Source organism: Salvelinus alpinus, unplaced genomic scaffold (assembly GCF_045679555.1).
Source record: "Salvelinus alpinus unplaced genomic scaffold, SLU_Salpinus.1 scaffold_40, whole genome shotgun sequence".
NCBI classification, from domain to species: Eukaryota; Metazoa; Chordata; class Actinopteri; order Salmoniformes; family Salmonidae; genus Salvelinus; species Salvelinus alpinus.
This window is the reverse complement of record NW_027255981.1, coordinates 641319-658425: the sequence shown is the minus strand read 5'-3', so window position 1 is coordinate 658425 and position 17107 is coordinate 641319. Positions and strand designations below refer to the sequence as shown.

Below are 17107 nucleotides of genomic sequence, written 5' to 3'. Positions count from 1 at the left end.
TAGTACAGTTAAATAGTTAACACACACACGGTCGCAGCGGTCTAAGGCACTGCATCTCAGTGCAAGAGGCAGCACTAGAGTCATTGGTTCGAATCCAGGCTGTATCACATCCGGCCTTGATTGGGAGTCCAATAGGGCGATGCACAATTGGCCCAGCGTTGTCGGGGTTTGGCCGTCATTGTAAATAAGAATTTGTTCTTAACTGACTTGCCTAGTTAAATAAAAGGTTACTTAAACACACACAGCAAAAAGTTAGTTTGCATTTACATATGTCCCCATGTTCTTCCCCAAAAACATAACAAAACAACAAACTATATAGCTAGGTGTCATCCAAAATAACCCTAATTTATAGGACAGTTCTTATTTGATTAATGGTGGTCGGACCCATCTATGTGAAGCTAGCCACAATAAGGATTAGCCACATAGTGAACGTTGTGGTTAGCCTTCAAAATAAAAGTATGGCATAATTATATTTGTATACATTTGCATCACTGTCAATTACATACTTTTTACATACTTTTTTTTTTAAGGCAAATCGCAAATTCCACTATTGTGGCTAATCCTTATTGTGGCTAGCTTCACAACACATATCCCGGTCCGGTCGAGCCTAGCCAGAGGAAGCTTACTGGCTGCTTATAACGTTAGCTTTGGGCAACAGGGTTAAGTTGGCTATTTATTTTCATGAACTGAAGTAAAATTTCAATAGGCGAACAAAAATACTTACAAGGATTCATAAATCATTGCTAAGAATGAAAATAACTGCAGTTTCTACTGGTCATTGTTTTCAGGCTGATTGTATTGGTGCTAGCTAGATAACGTTACCAAGCTAAAGCTAGCTACCCCAGAAGTTGCGGTCAAACAAATGATGCTTTATTACGAACGCGGTATTGTAAACACATTGTTCGTGGCTGGTGTTTGCAGACTTTTTGTACAGCTTTGACAGTGCCTCTATCTTTTTTGACACGCAAAGACCCAAACGGCGTTCCATAGTATGTAGTGAAGCTAATAGCAGTGATGCTATTACTGTGTAACTCCGGTAGGGCAACATCTGAAAAATAGCGCACTTGGTAGTGTGTACCGGTGCTCGACCAGTCGGCGAAAGCCAACATCACCCACGACAGAGAACGGTTGATTGTCAAGGGCAAAGAATCCCATTAGCTTGGTTTTAATGGATTTCGCCTTTGAGTTGTCTCGCTGAAATGTTATTACTCTTTCAAATGACTGCTCGACTTGTCGACCGCTCGATCCACACAGCAGACATAGTGGGCTAGGTTAGGAATGCTGTGTTGCACGTGTAGCGCTACATTTTACGTGGTGTCATTATGTTATGTACCTACGTTATATAGGTATGCACGTCAGCTTTGACATCGTTTTTTCACATCGGCGTTAAACTAGACATCCGATATGTTCACCAATATATCGTGCATCCCTACTAATTAGTGACCTTAATTCATAAATCAAGTACATGAGAGGAGCGAAAACCAGAGGACACTCGGCCCTCTGTGGAATGAGTTTGACACCTGTGGTGTAGAGAATCAGTGTACCATCTAAACCGATGTGAAATATATTTTCCATAACCAAAAATATTGTATTTTAAGCTGGTGTACAAAACTTTAACCAAAACTATGGGATGGGTGTCCCTAAACCAGGGCGGTTGTTGCTAACGTGCGCTAATTTGACTAGAATGACGTTGTATACAACAGCCAACTTTCCAGGACATAGACATGTCTTATATGGGCAGAAAGCTTAAATTGTTTATCTAACTGCAGTGTCCAATTAACAGTAGCTATTACTACAGTGAACAAAATACCATGCTATTGTTTAAAAATGCACAAAAAAAGAAAACGTATCACGGCAACTGGTTGGATACATTCCCCTCTGAAGGTAAATAATGTACTTACATTCAGTAATCTTGCTCTGATTTGTCATCCTCAGGTTCCCAGACATAAAATGTAGCATAGTTTTGTTTGATAAAATACATTTTTATGTTCAAATGTAGGAATTGGGGTCTACAGGTTGACCCCACTGCTGTCTCTGGCTCCACACCCACCCTGCCATCTAGATGTGTGAAAGTGTATAAGCTAATGATCCATCATCTATGACATTCCTGGGTGTGTAAACTTAATTGTTATTACATAACTATAGAGAACATACAAAAATGCTATGTACTTGAAAATGTATCATGTTGGCACATTTGGACAAACTCCTGGCAGACTTGATACATAATATTGTGCAGTGATGTAATTCTTCACTGGATCAGTCTGAAACTTTGCACACACTGCTGCCATCTGATGGCCAAAATCTATATGACAGCTAGACTCCTATCTGAAAGTATGGCCTTTCTCGTGCATTTCAAAGAGGGGGGACAAAAAAAACGCATGTTTGTATTATCTTTTACCAGATCTAATGTGTTATTCTCCTACATTAATTTCACATTCCCACAAACTTCAAAGTGTTTCCTTTTAAATGGTATCAATAATATGCATATCCTTGCTTCAGGTCCTGAGCTACAGGCAGTTAGATTTGGGTATGTCATTTTAGATGAAAATTGAAAAAAAGGGGGCTATCCCTATTAAGAGGTTTTTAAGTAAAAGATGCAAAAACGAAACTTAAGTACATCAAGCATAGAAATAGCGCATATAAAAACAGATATACTGCTTCATAGACTTGCTTTCAATGAGAATGACATACGTCTATGTGAATTTGGCCGGGTCGCCCAAAGGTGACATATTGCAGCTTTGGGCGTAAATCAGGTGTTAAATGAGATGAAAAGGAGACTGGAGTGCTACTTTAATAGTTGCCATGTACTTTCTGAGCTTGCATTGGGTGTATTCACCTGCACCTGCATGTTTACGCGTGTCCTGTTTATAGCGCAGCGGAGAGAAAACGCACAGATGTGTGCTGCAGTTCTACTAAGATGTAACAGTTTGGCTTAGTTTAAAGCGTGTCAATAAAACAAACTGCAAAGGGAAAACTTGAACAGAAACATTTAGCTGGCTGGCTGGTTACTACTCAACTGTAGGAAATGTCAAGTGTGCCGACAGCAATGCTGCATTAAGCCGCACCTTTGTTCCAGCAGCGCTAAAAATTGTACCTTTGAAGCGCTTGTGAAAATGTAAATAAAATGTAAAAAACATTTGTTAGCGGTGATACTTATTTCCATTCAATATAATCAGAAACCTAATTAAATTATCAATGATTCTCACACACACAAAAAAAAACATTTGGAACCGGTATCGAATTGAAGGTACCGGAACCGGTATCAAACTGTCAACGATGGGACATTTTAACCCTAGCCTAGTACTACCTCAGGGGTATCAAACTAATTCCACGGAGGGCAGAGTGTCTTGTAGGTTTTTGTTTTTTCCTTTCAATAAAAGACCTAGACAACCAGGTGAAGGGAGTTCTTTACTAATTAGTGACCTTAATACATCAATCAAGTACAAGGTGGAGCGAAAACCCTCAGACACTCGGCCCATAAAGCGAAAATAAACCGACTCAACTGACCGCATTCAGTGTCTTGCATTCATTATCGTTCATTCTAGTCTAGGGCACTTGGTTTCCGTTTTTCTTTCTAGAGGACATCTACATTATCCTATTTGAACAAGCTATCCCTCTGAGCATAAGTCCATTTCCTCCTCCCTAAACATTTGCTGAACGAGTCTCTTCCAAAAGAGAGGGGACAAAACTAGTAAACAAACACCCCGGGGGCCCTGCGGTTCACCTGTCAGGGAATACCACCATGCAACGGGCTCACAGCCCGTCTCTTTACTGAGAGTAAAGCAAACAATGAAAAACTTGGTTATGAGTGTAATGCCCTACTAAGTTTGCATTGGATGGCCTGTTTCTTGTTATGACACTGACTGTGGGCGTCTGTCTGGCTGTGATCTGATTGATTGAGTCCAGAACCCAAGCCCAGCCCACTTTAGCTCCTGAATAGCGTCCCTGTCCATCTGTATTTCAGTGTTCCTGACAGCTTACTTGCACCAGCATGCGGCTCTACCTTGCCAGCAGCATACCACCCTGCATACCACTGCTGGCTTGCTTCTGAAGCTAAGCAGGGTTGGTCCTGGTCAGTCCCTGGATGGGAGACCAGGTGCTGCTGGAAGTGGTGTTGGAGGGCCAGTAGGAGGCACTCTTTCCTCTGGTCTAAACAAAGATCCCAATGCCCCAGGGCAGTGATTGGGGACACTGCTCTGTGTAGGGTGCCGTCTTTCGGATGGGACGTTAAACGGGTGTCCTGACTCTCTGAGGTCATTAAAGATCCCATGGCACTTATCGTAAGAGTAGGGGTGTTAACCCCGGTGTCCTGGCTAAATTCCCAATCTGGCCCTCAACCATCACGGTCACCTAATAATCCCCAGTTTACAATTGGCTCATTCATCCCCCTCCTCTCCCCTGTAACTATTCCCCAGGTCGTTGCTCCAAATGAGAACGTGTTCTCAGTCAACTTACCTGGTAAAATAACGGTAAAATAAATAAATAAAATAAAAAATCTGCACTCTGTCTTTCTATCAGTGCTTTGCACAACACCTCAACTGAGGTGACTAGTCAGACAGACACCCCTTTAAATAGAAACTTCCTCTGCACAGAGTGAGCAGTGAGGATTCCTCCCGCCACATCACCAGTGAGCTAAAGTAGTACCGTGGTTCATCAACAACCAATTGTATTTCAAAGCAAGTCTGGCTTTTGGTTGAGTAAAGAGGCTTAATGAGCTGAAAAAGCCAGAATCTTCACCATCGTCACTCATAATTAACACTACAGAATTTGTTTCCATTTCATTAAACTAACTGCGCATCATGACATGATTTGTTGTCCCTTATCATAAGCTTCTCTGCTTTTAAAACAGGGGTCAATGGGCCATCCACGGATAAAAATATTGATGTGAACTTGTGTAGCTCACGCTATATTTCCAAAGCGAAAGGGTATGCCTGTGCCTGGTGAATTAGCCAGCAACATGACCATCCGAGGAAGCTACCATTTATTCCCCTCTGTATTAAGCCAGGTGAGAGATGAAACTGACAACAAGTGGTTGACAATAAAGCACAAGACTAGCCCAACAAATGCCCTTTTTATTTACTCAAGCAAAAAAGATTTAGCCTCAGGTTGGCCTACATCACTGAACATCCTCACATAGTGCTCACCACGTTTCCTTGAAAATCAGTCTCCAACCAACTCTGAAAACAGCTGCAGCTTATATGGAATGCAATCAGCCCTCTGCCAAGAGAGAAACTAGAGGAAACCATCCCATATATGGACAAAGAGGACAAATATTATTTTTCTCAATCTACTGTGAAGCATTTTTTTGTTTTTCATTTGCTCATGAATAACAGTGAAGTCTAAGGAGATGTACCAATTAACCCATCGGTCAGCTTTGGTTAAAGGACCCATGTAGTGATGTCAACCGTTTAAGCAAAATGATGGTCCTGTGTTGTTGTACCATGACTTTGATCCAGTTTTTTGTTGTTGTTGCGTGAATACATTTGTTAGGTTTCTCTAGCTGGAAAGTTTGTTCTCCCACACACACACACTTTTGTTTACCAGAATAAGGAGGTGAAACTACCACTGACTAATGCGTTTAATTCTAAGACCGCTAACACCTTTGCTTTTCAAGGGATGCTGAATGCTACTACAAGTTAAGACATTCTACACTGGTTCTCTTTCCGGCACTGCATAGTAACCTAGCAAACCTCCTTGGTTCTGAAGCCTGTGCCAATCTCCCAACAGGATAAAGAATGAACATAGCAACAATATACCTCTTAAACATATTGTAGTAGTATTATTATTATTATTATTATTATTATGCACAGTATGCAAAAAAAAGTGTGACAACATGTTTGTTGATCTATGAGTTTGAAAAAACACCTCCATGCAAGTGCTAGGCTAAAATCACCATAAGAAAGCATTAGGTAACTCGATGCGTGGTAACCCAGGTGCTCTGAAGCGGCTATCGGTTGCGTTAACCCCAGGAGACTATAACCACCTCACCTTGGTGGGCTCCGTGCAGCCGTCACCCTCCGACACCTGGTAGGTGAGGTCCGTCTCCTCGAAGCCTGTGGCGCTCATGCGCTGGTCGGTGGACGGGTCATTGCGGGGCGGAGAGTCGGGCGAGTTGAGGCACGTCTGGATGAGCGCCTTGCCCGTCTCGCTGGTAATCATGGGCTGGAGCTTGCGCGTGGCAAACGTGTAGACGTGGCCCGTCTCGCTGGCCACCAGGAGGAGGACCTGGGTGCCCGTCAGAGTGGAGAGCTCGTAGGCCTGGGAAGAGGGATGAGAGAGCGTCAGGCATCAAATCAAACTTAATTTAGCCCTTTCCACCCACAGTCATATCAGTAACCCGTATACGGGGATGACAAGTGCCCAAATTGGAACACAGTGGCTGTAGAGTGACATGCTATACATGACGTCAGAGCTCAGGTTCGCCGCTTCACAGCGCTGTATGGGTTTTAACTGACAGCTGTTATAACCTTGAGCATGTGCGCGACAACAAGATGCCCCCAAACCCTCCTGCTAATTGGGCTACTTTTGCACATTTTTCGTTTGAGTGAAGGAAATGCTCTAGAGACGTGTCGGTGTTCTGAAAGATGAGACGTTGAGGGTTATAACAAATACCGCTTCGTCATACAAGCAAACTTACACACCCGTGAGTCCAAATGTACTTCACATTCCCATATTTGAAGACATGTCATTTACAGTATCAAGGTTTACGGTCGCTATGTTTGATCCACAGTTACAAGGATGACCTGCGTTACGCCCTGAAGAGAATGACTTTGTTGTATTGTGAAGAAAATTAGACATGGAACTGCACCCATGACTCCATTCTATACGCACCAAAATGACAAATCGGTTTCTCTGAAGTGCCTTTTGAAAGCTTAACACTGTAAGATCACATTTTATAACGTAGCGAGCCATGTTGGCAATAGAATAAGCTTTCAGATTATGCCCACCTGACCCAGATTGCGATATATAAATGTTAACAGCAGCAATTGTATGACGGTGGGGAGACAGAGCTTTGTTCAGAACAACAACAAAAAACTACAAGTGTGCTTGCCTCAGTTCCTCAACGGCAAAGCTAGGAGAGCTCCTTATGGTTGAAAGCTCTTTCCTTGAGTCATAAAAGGGCATTGAAATTACTTAGGAACTGTGCTCAGTTTGGAGAGGTGTGGCCACCTGGAGACACCAGTTAGGCATCTCATTCGAACCATTGTAATCATTTTTTTCTTATCTTACACCAATCCAACATTTCAGTGAATATTCTTATGTTACTGAATGTTCCAGAGTATTTTTTTAGATTTTGTTATTGACAAATTCTGTGAAAAGTACAGTAAATGTAAAATGCACAAAATCAAGAGTGTAATGTTTGGATTCAGTCTTGTGTCCTCACCTTTGGTCTGATTATTTCCCCATTAATCTCCAGTGTTCTCTTTCAGTTGCTACCATCATCATGCATATGCTTTTTATAGTTCTCCTGTTAGAAACATTTAAAATGTGGCATTATCCATATAGGCCAATTTCCAGGAGTGTAAGGGGCTAAAGTTCATTTACAGTAAATGCAATAAAAAGAGAATGTGATTGTCAGTGCACAAATGAATCATCCATTTTAATGCTAAGATACATGTTAGAAATAGTAAGCAAATTCAAAAAAAAACTTTAAAAAACAACTTCTCAATCAAGAAAAATCCCATCAGAGAGACGCTTGTCCGAGTAGACTTCTTCATTGATGGCGAACAGTGCTTGCACACTGATGTTTCTATGGATATAGGGAGGTCATCAGTTGGGCGTCAATTAGGGCTGGGCGATAAAACAAAAATTAGAGGCAATTACTTCCTCAATAACAATATAAAAACATTTAGATTAATTTTCAATAATGTCGATATAGAATCATTAGGTACAGCAGTCCATTTAATCTCTGTGACACAGCAGGAACGTGCAGAGAAGTGACAATATGAGGGTGGAGAGGTATACGCCCACTAAAAACCACATAGCACCTCGAGTGATAGAGTAGCCACTATTAACCACGAAAAATGAGTGATGCAGGCAAAAACAGTTGCAGTGATAGCCATGGAGAAGGAGCAGCTTTCAACAAAGACATTATTGATAAAAAGGGTTCAACTGTTTCAGTTATTTGGAAGTGGTTTGGCTTTTTGAAGTCCGACAAAAAGCAGAGCAATGTTCGGTGAAAATTGTGCCGTAGACAGGTGGCTACCAAGTCTGGTAATACGACAAACCTTTTTCACCGTCTGAAGCAAAATCACTCTTTGGAACATGCAGGAAGTTTGAGTTTGCGCCACGTTATTGATCAACGCCCCTCAAGCACCAGCCAATCTAGGGATGTTTGCCCGAAGCAGTCAACACTGACAGCGTTTATGCCCTACAAGCAAACATAGAAAAGACAAAGACAACACAAATGCTATTAAGCATTGCTAAGGGCATGCTACCAATTAGCACAGTCGAAAGGAAGGTTTCAAGAGGCTTATCAATTTAATTGACCCCAGGTACGTGCTCCCCTGGCCGCAAACATTTCTCACACCTAAACTCTACTCTGAGTGTAGGGAAAAAGTTGAGGAACAGCTCAAGACAGATTTGACGTATTTTGCTACTACTACCACCGATTGGTGGTCTAGTCACACGTCAGAGCCTTATATTAGCCTCACAGAGTGGAATCTTCTAAATAAATGCCTTCAAAACATCATACTTTCCCGACGACCACACAGTTGAAGATACAGCAGAGGGGCTCATTGACGCTCTCGCCTCCTGGGGACTCAGTCAAGACAGACAGGTCTGCATTACAACGGATAGTGGTGCGAACGTGGTGAAGGCCGCTCAAATCAACAAATGGACCAGACTGCAATGTTTTGGACATCGTCTGCACTTGGCCATTGGTAAGTAACCTTGTCAATTGTGTATATTGAAGTGGTTGGTTAGATGAAACTAAAATGTACTTTTTTTCTTTTCTTCCATCAACTGATTAATAAATATTACATTTGTACATAACTAAATGGATTATTGTGATTAACATTTTATTAAAACCTCTTGATTTCTCTTAGAGAGAGTGGGTAGAGACAAAATGGGTGGATCGAGCAATTGAAGTGTGTAAGAAAGTGGTAGGGGCCTTCTCCTATTTGTGGAAAAAGAAGAGACCTGGCAGTTGCTCAAAAAGAACACAACCTACCCCAGCTCAAGTTGGTGACAGAGTCGCCTACCAGGTGGTGATCACGTCAAAAGATGATGCAAAAAGTACTGGAGCAGGAGAAAGCCATTTCACAGGTCTTGTCCAGTGACAAGAAGACCCGGCACTTAGCTCCCACCTATACAGATATAGATGTTCTTGAGTCCATCAACCAGGCATTGACTCCACTACTAGACTTCACAGTTGCTCTGTCTGGTGAGTCTTATGTCAGTGTGTCTTACGTGAAGCCAGTACTACACCTGTTCAATACAGAGGTCATGGAACCTGATGGTGAAACAGAGCTCACCCAAACCATCAAAATTATAGTCCATGACTATCTGAATGAGACATATGATGACCTAGCCACAGATGACCTCCTGGGCATAGTCTCGTCGGTTTAAAACACATTACGTCAAAGAGGAGAAGGTTGGCCACAAAAGCAAGAGCTGTCTCAGAGATGGTCAATGAGGGACATGAAAACCCAAGCCCAGCACAGGGAGACGTTGCTGCTGCTTCACCACAACTGGCAGTTAAAAAGAGAAAGTCACTGGGTGGTTTTTTCAAAAAGCCATTCTCCACCACCACAGGTATTACTGAAATCCAGCTGCTACCTTCAGTCTCCTGATTCTGACAGTGAAACCAATCCACTGGACTGGTGGAAGATCCACCAAAAGAAAAGAAAAAAACATTCCCAAAGTTAGCCACCTGGCAAAGCGCTACCTGTGCACTCCTGCGACCAGCCCCCCTTCTTGCTCATGACTTGTAAGGGTTTACAGCTTTAAAAAAGTGGAGTTAATGTTATTTGTGAGTTCTACTTCTGACAAATAAGACACATTAAAGCCTTTGGTTTGTTCAGGCATTCAGTCGGAAGCAGATATGCACCTTTTAAACATTATTTGATTAATATCGTGATAATTATCTTTATCGAATGAAACATTTAACACACACTATATATATATATATTGTGTGATAATTATTAGCCATATCGCCCAGCCCTAGCATCAATAGATAAACAGGCCCTTGCATGCATCTTTATCAATATATTATTACATATGTGATACGGTAATAGGTTCAGTATAGCCTACAGTTGCAGTGAATATTGTTGTACGACAAAATGGATGAATGACTACATTCATTTGCATTTAGGATATAGGCCTAGTGTTTTCTTTTCACAAGTAATTTGAGACCTCGTGAAAAGCTGTATCTAAATGCAAAACCATTCATACAAACTCATGAGCAAAGATAAAGCAAAAGCAGTGCGACAACAACAAACACACAGTTACACAAAAACGTACAGTCAATAACACAATCCATGTACAGCCTAACACAGTACATGGATATTCAATTAAAAACTTTCTGCAAACACTGTTTTGGTGCAAACACACAATTCCTTAGCGCTGATGCAATGTGGTGTGGCAGCAAGCACATCTAACCATTTATTTATTGATATTGGAGAGAACAATCAATGTGGTCTCTGGGCTGTAGTCCTACAAAAAGGCCAAGAGTGGAGAGAGTTAGGCTAAAGATTATTGGGAGAGTAAGAGGCCAATATTTCTGAACAAGCGCATTAGTTGCTTAGAGCAGTGCAGGGCCACGTTCAGTAGGCAAACGTTGTGGAACATTGCAAATAGAAATGCCATGAATATAACGAATGTGATTCCTTACTCAGCACGTCAGAAGGTCATGTTTGTTCTACACAGGCTCATAGTACCTCAACCCCAATGCCCTACTTAATGCAGCCTAGACCAAGCTTCCTTCCACCATGCATAGCCATTTCTTAAAAAGCTTTTAAACAGCATCTCGGTGAGCACAAGCTGTTGTTTCCAAGGGGAACCCCACAGCCAAGCATAACATTGTGCCTGTGTAGGCAGCGGAGAGCATGGCTCTAACAAGCCCAGGGCTCTCAGGCACTATGGGATAGTAGTAGTAGGAGGGAAATGGGATCTTTTTGTCAGCGGCCATTGGCTGCGTATGCTATTCAATGTATTGATGCACTTTATGGTGCTCATAAAACTTGGACAACATCAGAAAGCAACCAGGGTTAATTAGAAAACAAGGCTACAAAGTCAGGAAGGGAGCAAAGGATAGGAAGGAGAATACAGAGTTGAAGAGATTGAGCGAGTTAGGCCTAGCTCTCCTGTGTCCTCTACTTTGCAGCAACACTTTCTGTAGGCTGTCATTTGTGCGGACCCACCTACACGCCAACCCTGGGCCGGTACGTATCCTAGTGGTTAAGAGCGCTGGGCCAATAACTGAAAGGTCGCTGGTTCGAATCCCCGAACCAGCTTGGTGGAAAGATCTGCCGTTCGCCCTTGAGCAACACCCCAACAACTACTCCCTGGGTGCCGATGGCGTCGATTAAGGCAGCTCCCTGCACCGCTCTGATTCAGAGGGGTTGGGTTAAATGTGGATGACACATTTTGGTTGAATGCATTCAGTTGCGCAACTGACTCGGTATCCCCTTTCCCACACTGTATATGCACAAGTGGCATTGCCTCCTCATTGCAGAGTGGAAGGAACCCTGTGGTTGCCTAGGCACCCACACAGTATCGCTCTGTAAGAGGGGGGGGGGGGGGGGGGGGGGTGCGTTGGCAGTGCACCATGGAGGAGCAGTGATAGCTCAAAGCTCAGATTTTGTGGCACATCAAAGCAGTACCTTACTCTACCTTCCACATTGCAGTCTGATTTCCCAAGCGAACCAGAGCTTCCTGGGGCTGCAGGTAGTCTAGAGGTGAAGAGAATTGGGCCAGTAAACGAAAGGTTGCTGGTTTGAATCCCAGAGCCGGCAAGGGGGAAAAATCTGCAAGGCAGTTAACCCCCAAAGACACCTGCTCCCCGGGTACTTGATTAAGGCAGCCCCCCGCACCGCTCTGAATCAGAGGGGTTGGGTTAAACGTGGAAGACGCATTTCAGATGAATGCATTCAGTTGTGCAACTGACTATGCAGCCCCTTTCCTTGCCTGTATTTTGTAACAGAGGTTGCCAAACTTTTTTTTAGCCCCTCCCTGCTGCATACAGCACTCCTGGGTACAAAAATCAGTAAAGTACCCGGTCCTGAGCGGGATGATTTAACTCCCAAAGGCCTTTGCAGACTGTACGTCGGAATCAGTTTTAAAGACGATCAAGTTACACTGTACGACGTTAGCAAATTAAAATCTTGATTTCAACTTGGCCAGATTGTACGATATGCTTGACTTCTGTCGTCACATACGGCGATTGGCTTGTGAGGCTACGTCAACTGCAGCGGTGCATTTGATCTGCACACGTGGCAGCAGCACAAGCCTCACTCTATGCTTATGCACGAGTGAAGTGAGTTGAGAAAAAAAAAACTGAAAGTACGCATCTTACAAAGAGTCCACATGCAAACTTTATATGTCCAAAGTCAGAATCAAATAGGCTTCCTCAAAATAACATGGTCGCTGTGGTAGAACATTGTGCATTTATCAAAATCCCATCAGGTGGCCTGATTTCATGCAGATGTGTCATGCAAACAAGATGAGGGAAATCATTATTTTTTTGCACAGCATGTAGGCTAAAATCAAACTATTATATTAAATCTGACTATTCACAATAATATCAGGTGGTGTGAAAGGAAGGCCCGGAAAAAATCGTTAAAGACTCCAGCCATCCAAGCCATAGACTTGTTTCTGCATCAAGTCTGACACCAACAGGCTCCTGAACAGCTTTCATCCCCATGCCATAAGACTGCTAAATAGCTGACAGAATGGCTACACAGACTGAGTTGACCCATGTATTTTATTTTTGCACCGACTCTACACTCACATGCCAACACGACCATGTCTATAAGTCTTTGCTAGGTAAAGCCCCACCTTATCTCAGCTCACTGGTCACAATAGCAGCACCCACCCGTAGTACGCACTCCAGCAGGTATATTTCACTGGTCACCCTCAAAGCCAACTCCTCCTTTGGCCACCTTTCCTTCCAGTTCTCTGCTGCCAATGACTGGAACGAATTGCAAAAATCACTGAAGCTGGAGACTCATCTCCCTCACTAACTTTAAGCATCAACTGTCAGAGCAGCTTACATCATTGCACCTGTACATAGCCCATCCAAATACCTCATCCCCATACTGTATTTATTTATTTTGCTCCTTTGCACCCCAGTATCTCTACTTGCACATTCATCTTCTGCACATCTATCAATCCAGTGTTTAATTGCTAAATTGTAATTATTTCACCACTACGGCCTATTTATTGCCTTACCTCCCTAAACTTACCTAATTTGTGCACACTGTATATAGACTTGTCTATTGTGTTATTGACTGTACGTTTGTTTATTCCATGTGTAACTCTTTGTTGGTGTCGCACTGCTTTGCTTCATCGTGGCCAGGTCGCAGTTGTAAATGAGAACTTGTTCTCAACTGGCCTACCTGGTTAAATAAACGTGAAAAAAATAAAAAAAATTAAAATGCACACACATTTATACTGACTCGACACACACTTGCACACAATCATAATTTACGTTGCTGCTACTCTGTTTATCATGTCCTGATGCCTAGTCACCTTACCCCTATACATATCTACCTCTATCACTCCAGTATCCCTGCACATTGTAAATATGGTATTGGAACTGACCCTGTATATAGCTTCTTACTTTTGCATGTTTTTGTTCTACCTTGTTTTTTTGTGGACCTTGCAAGAAAGGCATTTCAGTGTACTTGTGCATGTGACATTAAAACTTGACACGTGACTACAGGCCTGAGGAACACATGCATGCTGCAGTCCCATTTGACAGACTTATCTAGGATGAGGTTATCAGCCTACACATGACCCAACCTAAATGCAAATAGTGTTATACCTAACCAAACAGGCCAGATCCAACCATATTGAGTTGCCTTGAAAAGAAAGTGGCTTTGGCAGCAAGTATTTGCATGCTCAGGTTTTTACGGGGATAAAACTTGGGGATGTGATTGCAGGAATGCATTAAAATGTTCTTCACACCAGTCTCCTGATCCTCTGTAGAAGCTGAATTGCTATACAAATCTAAGACCAGTCCTGCAACTATATAGCAGCTCATGAAAAGTAGCTACCCTGGACAGCCAAAACAAGAACCATTCATGAAAACATTGTGTTAAGAATTAAATCTATAATAAGGCCTCAGACCACTGAGCTCTGGATAAGAGCGTCTGCTAAATGACTTAAATGTAAATGTAAACTCAAATTAGTTAGCTGTAAGTTGGCACATAAAAAAATACTTGACAGATAGAACTCAATATCTACTGATGGTGTTAAATCAAGTTTCCTGGACATTACGAAAGGTGTCCCGCAGGGGTTGATTCTGGGTCCTGTACTTTTTAATGTTTACATTAACAATATATACACTGCAAAAAATTGCAACCTGCACTTGTATGCCAATGATACTGTTGTGTATGCTATTGCCCCCATGGTTGACCAGGCTCTATCTGAACTACATTCTGCCTTTATTGTATTACAGAAAGACTTTGACCTCAAATTAGTACTGAATGCAGCTAAAACTAATTATGTGGTTTTCTAGAGCGCATAAACATGTCTGATTTAAGCATATGTACTTTGGATGGTGTTCATATTGATCGTGTCAGTGCTTACACATATTTGGGCATCTCCTATAGAAATAGGTCCTGCATCTCGCTAAATAGTAGAAAGCAGATTGTTCAGTCGAAGTCGGTCCTAGACTATGGCGACATCGATATGAACGCAGCTGCCACTTCATTAAAGCCGTTAGACGCAGTTTATCACAGCGCGTTGCGCTTTATTATGGGCGACAATTTAAATACGTTTCACTGCATTCTCTACCAGAAAGTTGGTTGGCCCTCTGATGTCACGTAATTGACACATTGCTATGTTTTCATTTATAAAACACTTATACATAAAGTCCCACTATACCTAACATCATTACTACACTTGAGAAAAGTTTCCACACTGGTCTCAGGGATGGCTAACTCCGGAAATTCCTTTGGTCTCCGAGCTAACTAAAAGCTGATTTTACCTTTCGTGTACCTTATGTTTAACAATCTTCAAAATGTCCTTAAATGTGATGTTTGAGTGCTTCTAGGGCAATTCAGAAAGCTGATTAAGGACCTTATTACTGATGAATGTGTTTTTTTTATGACCGCGTTTTTCTTTCTGCTTGCGTTTATATTTTTATGTGCACTTCTGTGATTTATGTAATTCAGGGCTCATCTGTAAATGAGACCTTGGTCTCAGTATGACTCTGATAAAATAAAGGTTCAATCAATTAGTTAGCTATAAGTTACATCACATGAAACTGGTCATCACTAGTTAGCACAGTCACCGCCTATTTTAAAATGGATTGTGAACCTAAGCACACTGCTAACCATTATCCTAACCTTAAATGAAGACCAAAAAGCAAATTTTTACCATAGCGCCAACACGTGTGCCTGTGAACTGGAACGTCTGCGCAGGTGTGGGAGCACGAGCACAGGTTGGCAGCATGTCTGCAATGAAAACAAAGAGACCGACTACTGACAACTAACCTTCTTCATAATGCCAGTCTTCCTCTTGCTAAAAGTTGTGTACCGCCGAAGTTTGTTGTCTATAAATTCCATTTTGATCTTGACTCGTCCGCGGGTTTTCTTGCCTGGCTTTGCCCCTGTTGCACCTCCCGTGACACCGCCATAACCTCCAGGGGGTAGCCCCAGAGACGTCGCCGATGCAGCGACTTCCATCTCAGCTCTCTCCCGTTTCACCCCTCTTTTGTCCCCGGCTGAACCCATGGTCTCATCATCATCCCCGGAGTCGGACTCTGGTTCAGAGCCGCTGTACACCACCTCGGCTGAGTATTGTCTGATTCGGTCGTCAAACCTTCCACCTTCGGCACCACTCATGTTCGTTCCTGGGTTATTAACTTGCAGAGCGGTCAACCCAGTCCCATTTCCAGGTCGTGCGCCCCCTGTTCTTGTACCGATTCCTGCCCCGTTTCCCCCCAACATTCCGAACCTGTCCCCCAGGCCTTCAAACCTCTCGCGCCTTTGCGGTCGATGGACCCACTGGTCTATGCGTAAATGAGCGATGTTGTGATCGAACAGAAATTATTCAAAAACTGTCCATTCGTCAGCTTGTTGGTGCAAATTGCCTTGGAATCCAGCTAATCGCGAGATATAACTAGTTAGTTAAATGGCATTTAGCTAACGACTTTATCAACAAGTAAAGCCTAGCTAGCTAGATATACAATATATAGTGCTGCTGCGTGTTATGTGAGCTTTAGCAAAACACGATCAAATTAATAACCACAGACTAGTGTAAAAGAAATAAATTGTCCATGGTATATAATTTACGATAACTGTGCAAAGTTGTAGTTATAAGTTATGTTCGCCTCCTACAACTAATCAATCAAGCCCAACCCCCTACTCTTCTCCACTTAAGGACATTTCGATTTACACCCATTGGTATTCCTCCGCGATCACATATAGTTCACCACGAAAACGCTTGACCATTCCCATTCTCTCTTCCAATATAGATAATTTATGTTATTAACATCTGGAAAATGTATTCATTTGAAAATAAATTTTAGATGTACAAGAGTAACCAATTTAGCGCGCATGAATTCTATCCGGTGAAACGTTCTTTCGAGATCTACTTTCCGCCATATACAGAGATACATTTCCTTTTATGGTGTTGTCGCTCCTTATTTGGTGAGTCATAGCTCCGAACCCTAGGCAGAGAAGAAGAGGGCGAAGCGAGAGCATTTACTCTGCCCAAACAATGTTTGTGTGAGATCAGCCCTTTTTTGTATAAAGGTCTATGACAGAGTGTTGAATTTTGTGAGGTTTATTTGATCAAATAGAAGTTTCGTCATGTTTAGGCTGTTACAAATGTACTGATATAAAACTACCTAGTTGTGCATGTTGTTATCACGGGTACCTGCCCTCTCATTGGCTAGAATGGTCCCACCGGATCTCGCCTGCCTTCAATCATTGAG

At 42.5% G+C, this 17107-nt stretch overlaps 1 protein-coding gene across 4 annotated transcripts in view; it reads right to left on the bottom strand.

Moving 5' to 3' along the window:
• The window catches only part of LOC139567036 (serum response factor-like), a 28479-nt gene extending 11927 nt beyond the window's left edge, over window positions 1-16552 (bottom strand). For 2 of the 4 annotated variants that reach the window (XM_071388454.1, XM_071388455.1), the window contains exons 1-2: window positions 15663-16551; window positions 5989-6258 (exon numbers count right to left, since the gene is read on the bottom strand). In XM_071388454.1, the coding sequence (XP_071244555.1) occupies window positions 5989-6258; window positions 15663-16118 (726 nt within the window). In that variant the 5' untranslated portion in view covers window positions 16119-16551. Of the gene's footprint in view, window positions 1-5988; window positions 6259-15662 lie in introns of all 4 variants that reach the window. The other 2 variants (XM_071388453.1, XM_071388456.1) reach the window with 2 other exon arrangements.
• Between the last annotated feature and the right edge of the window lie 555 nt (window positions 16553-17107).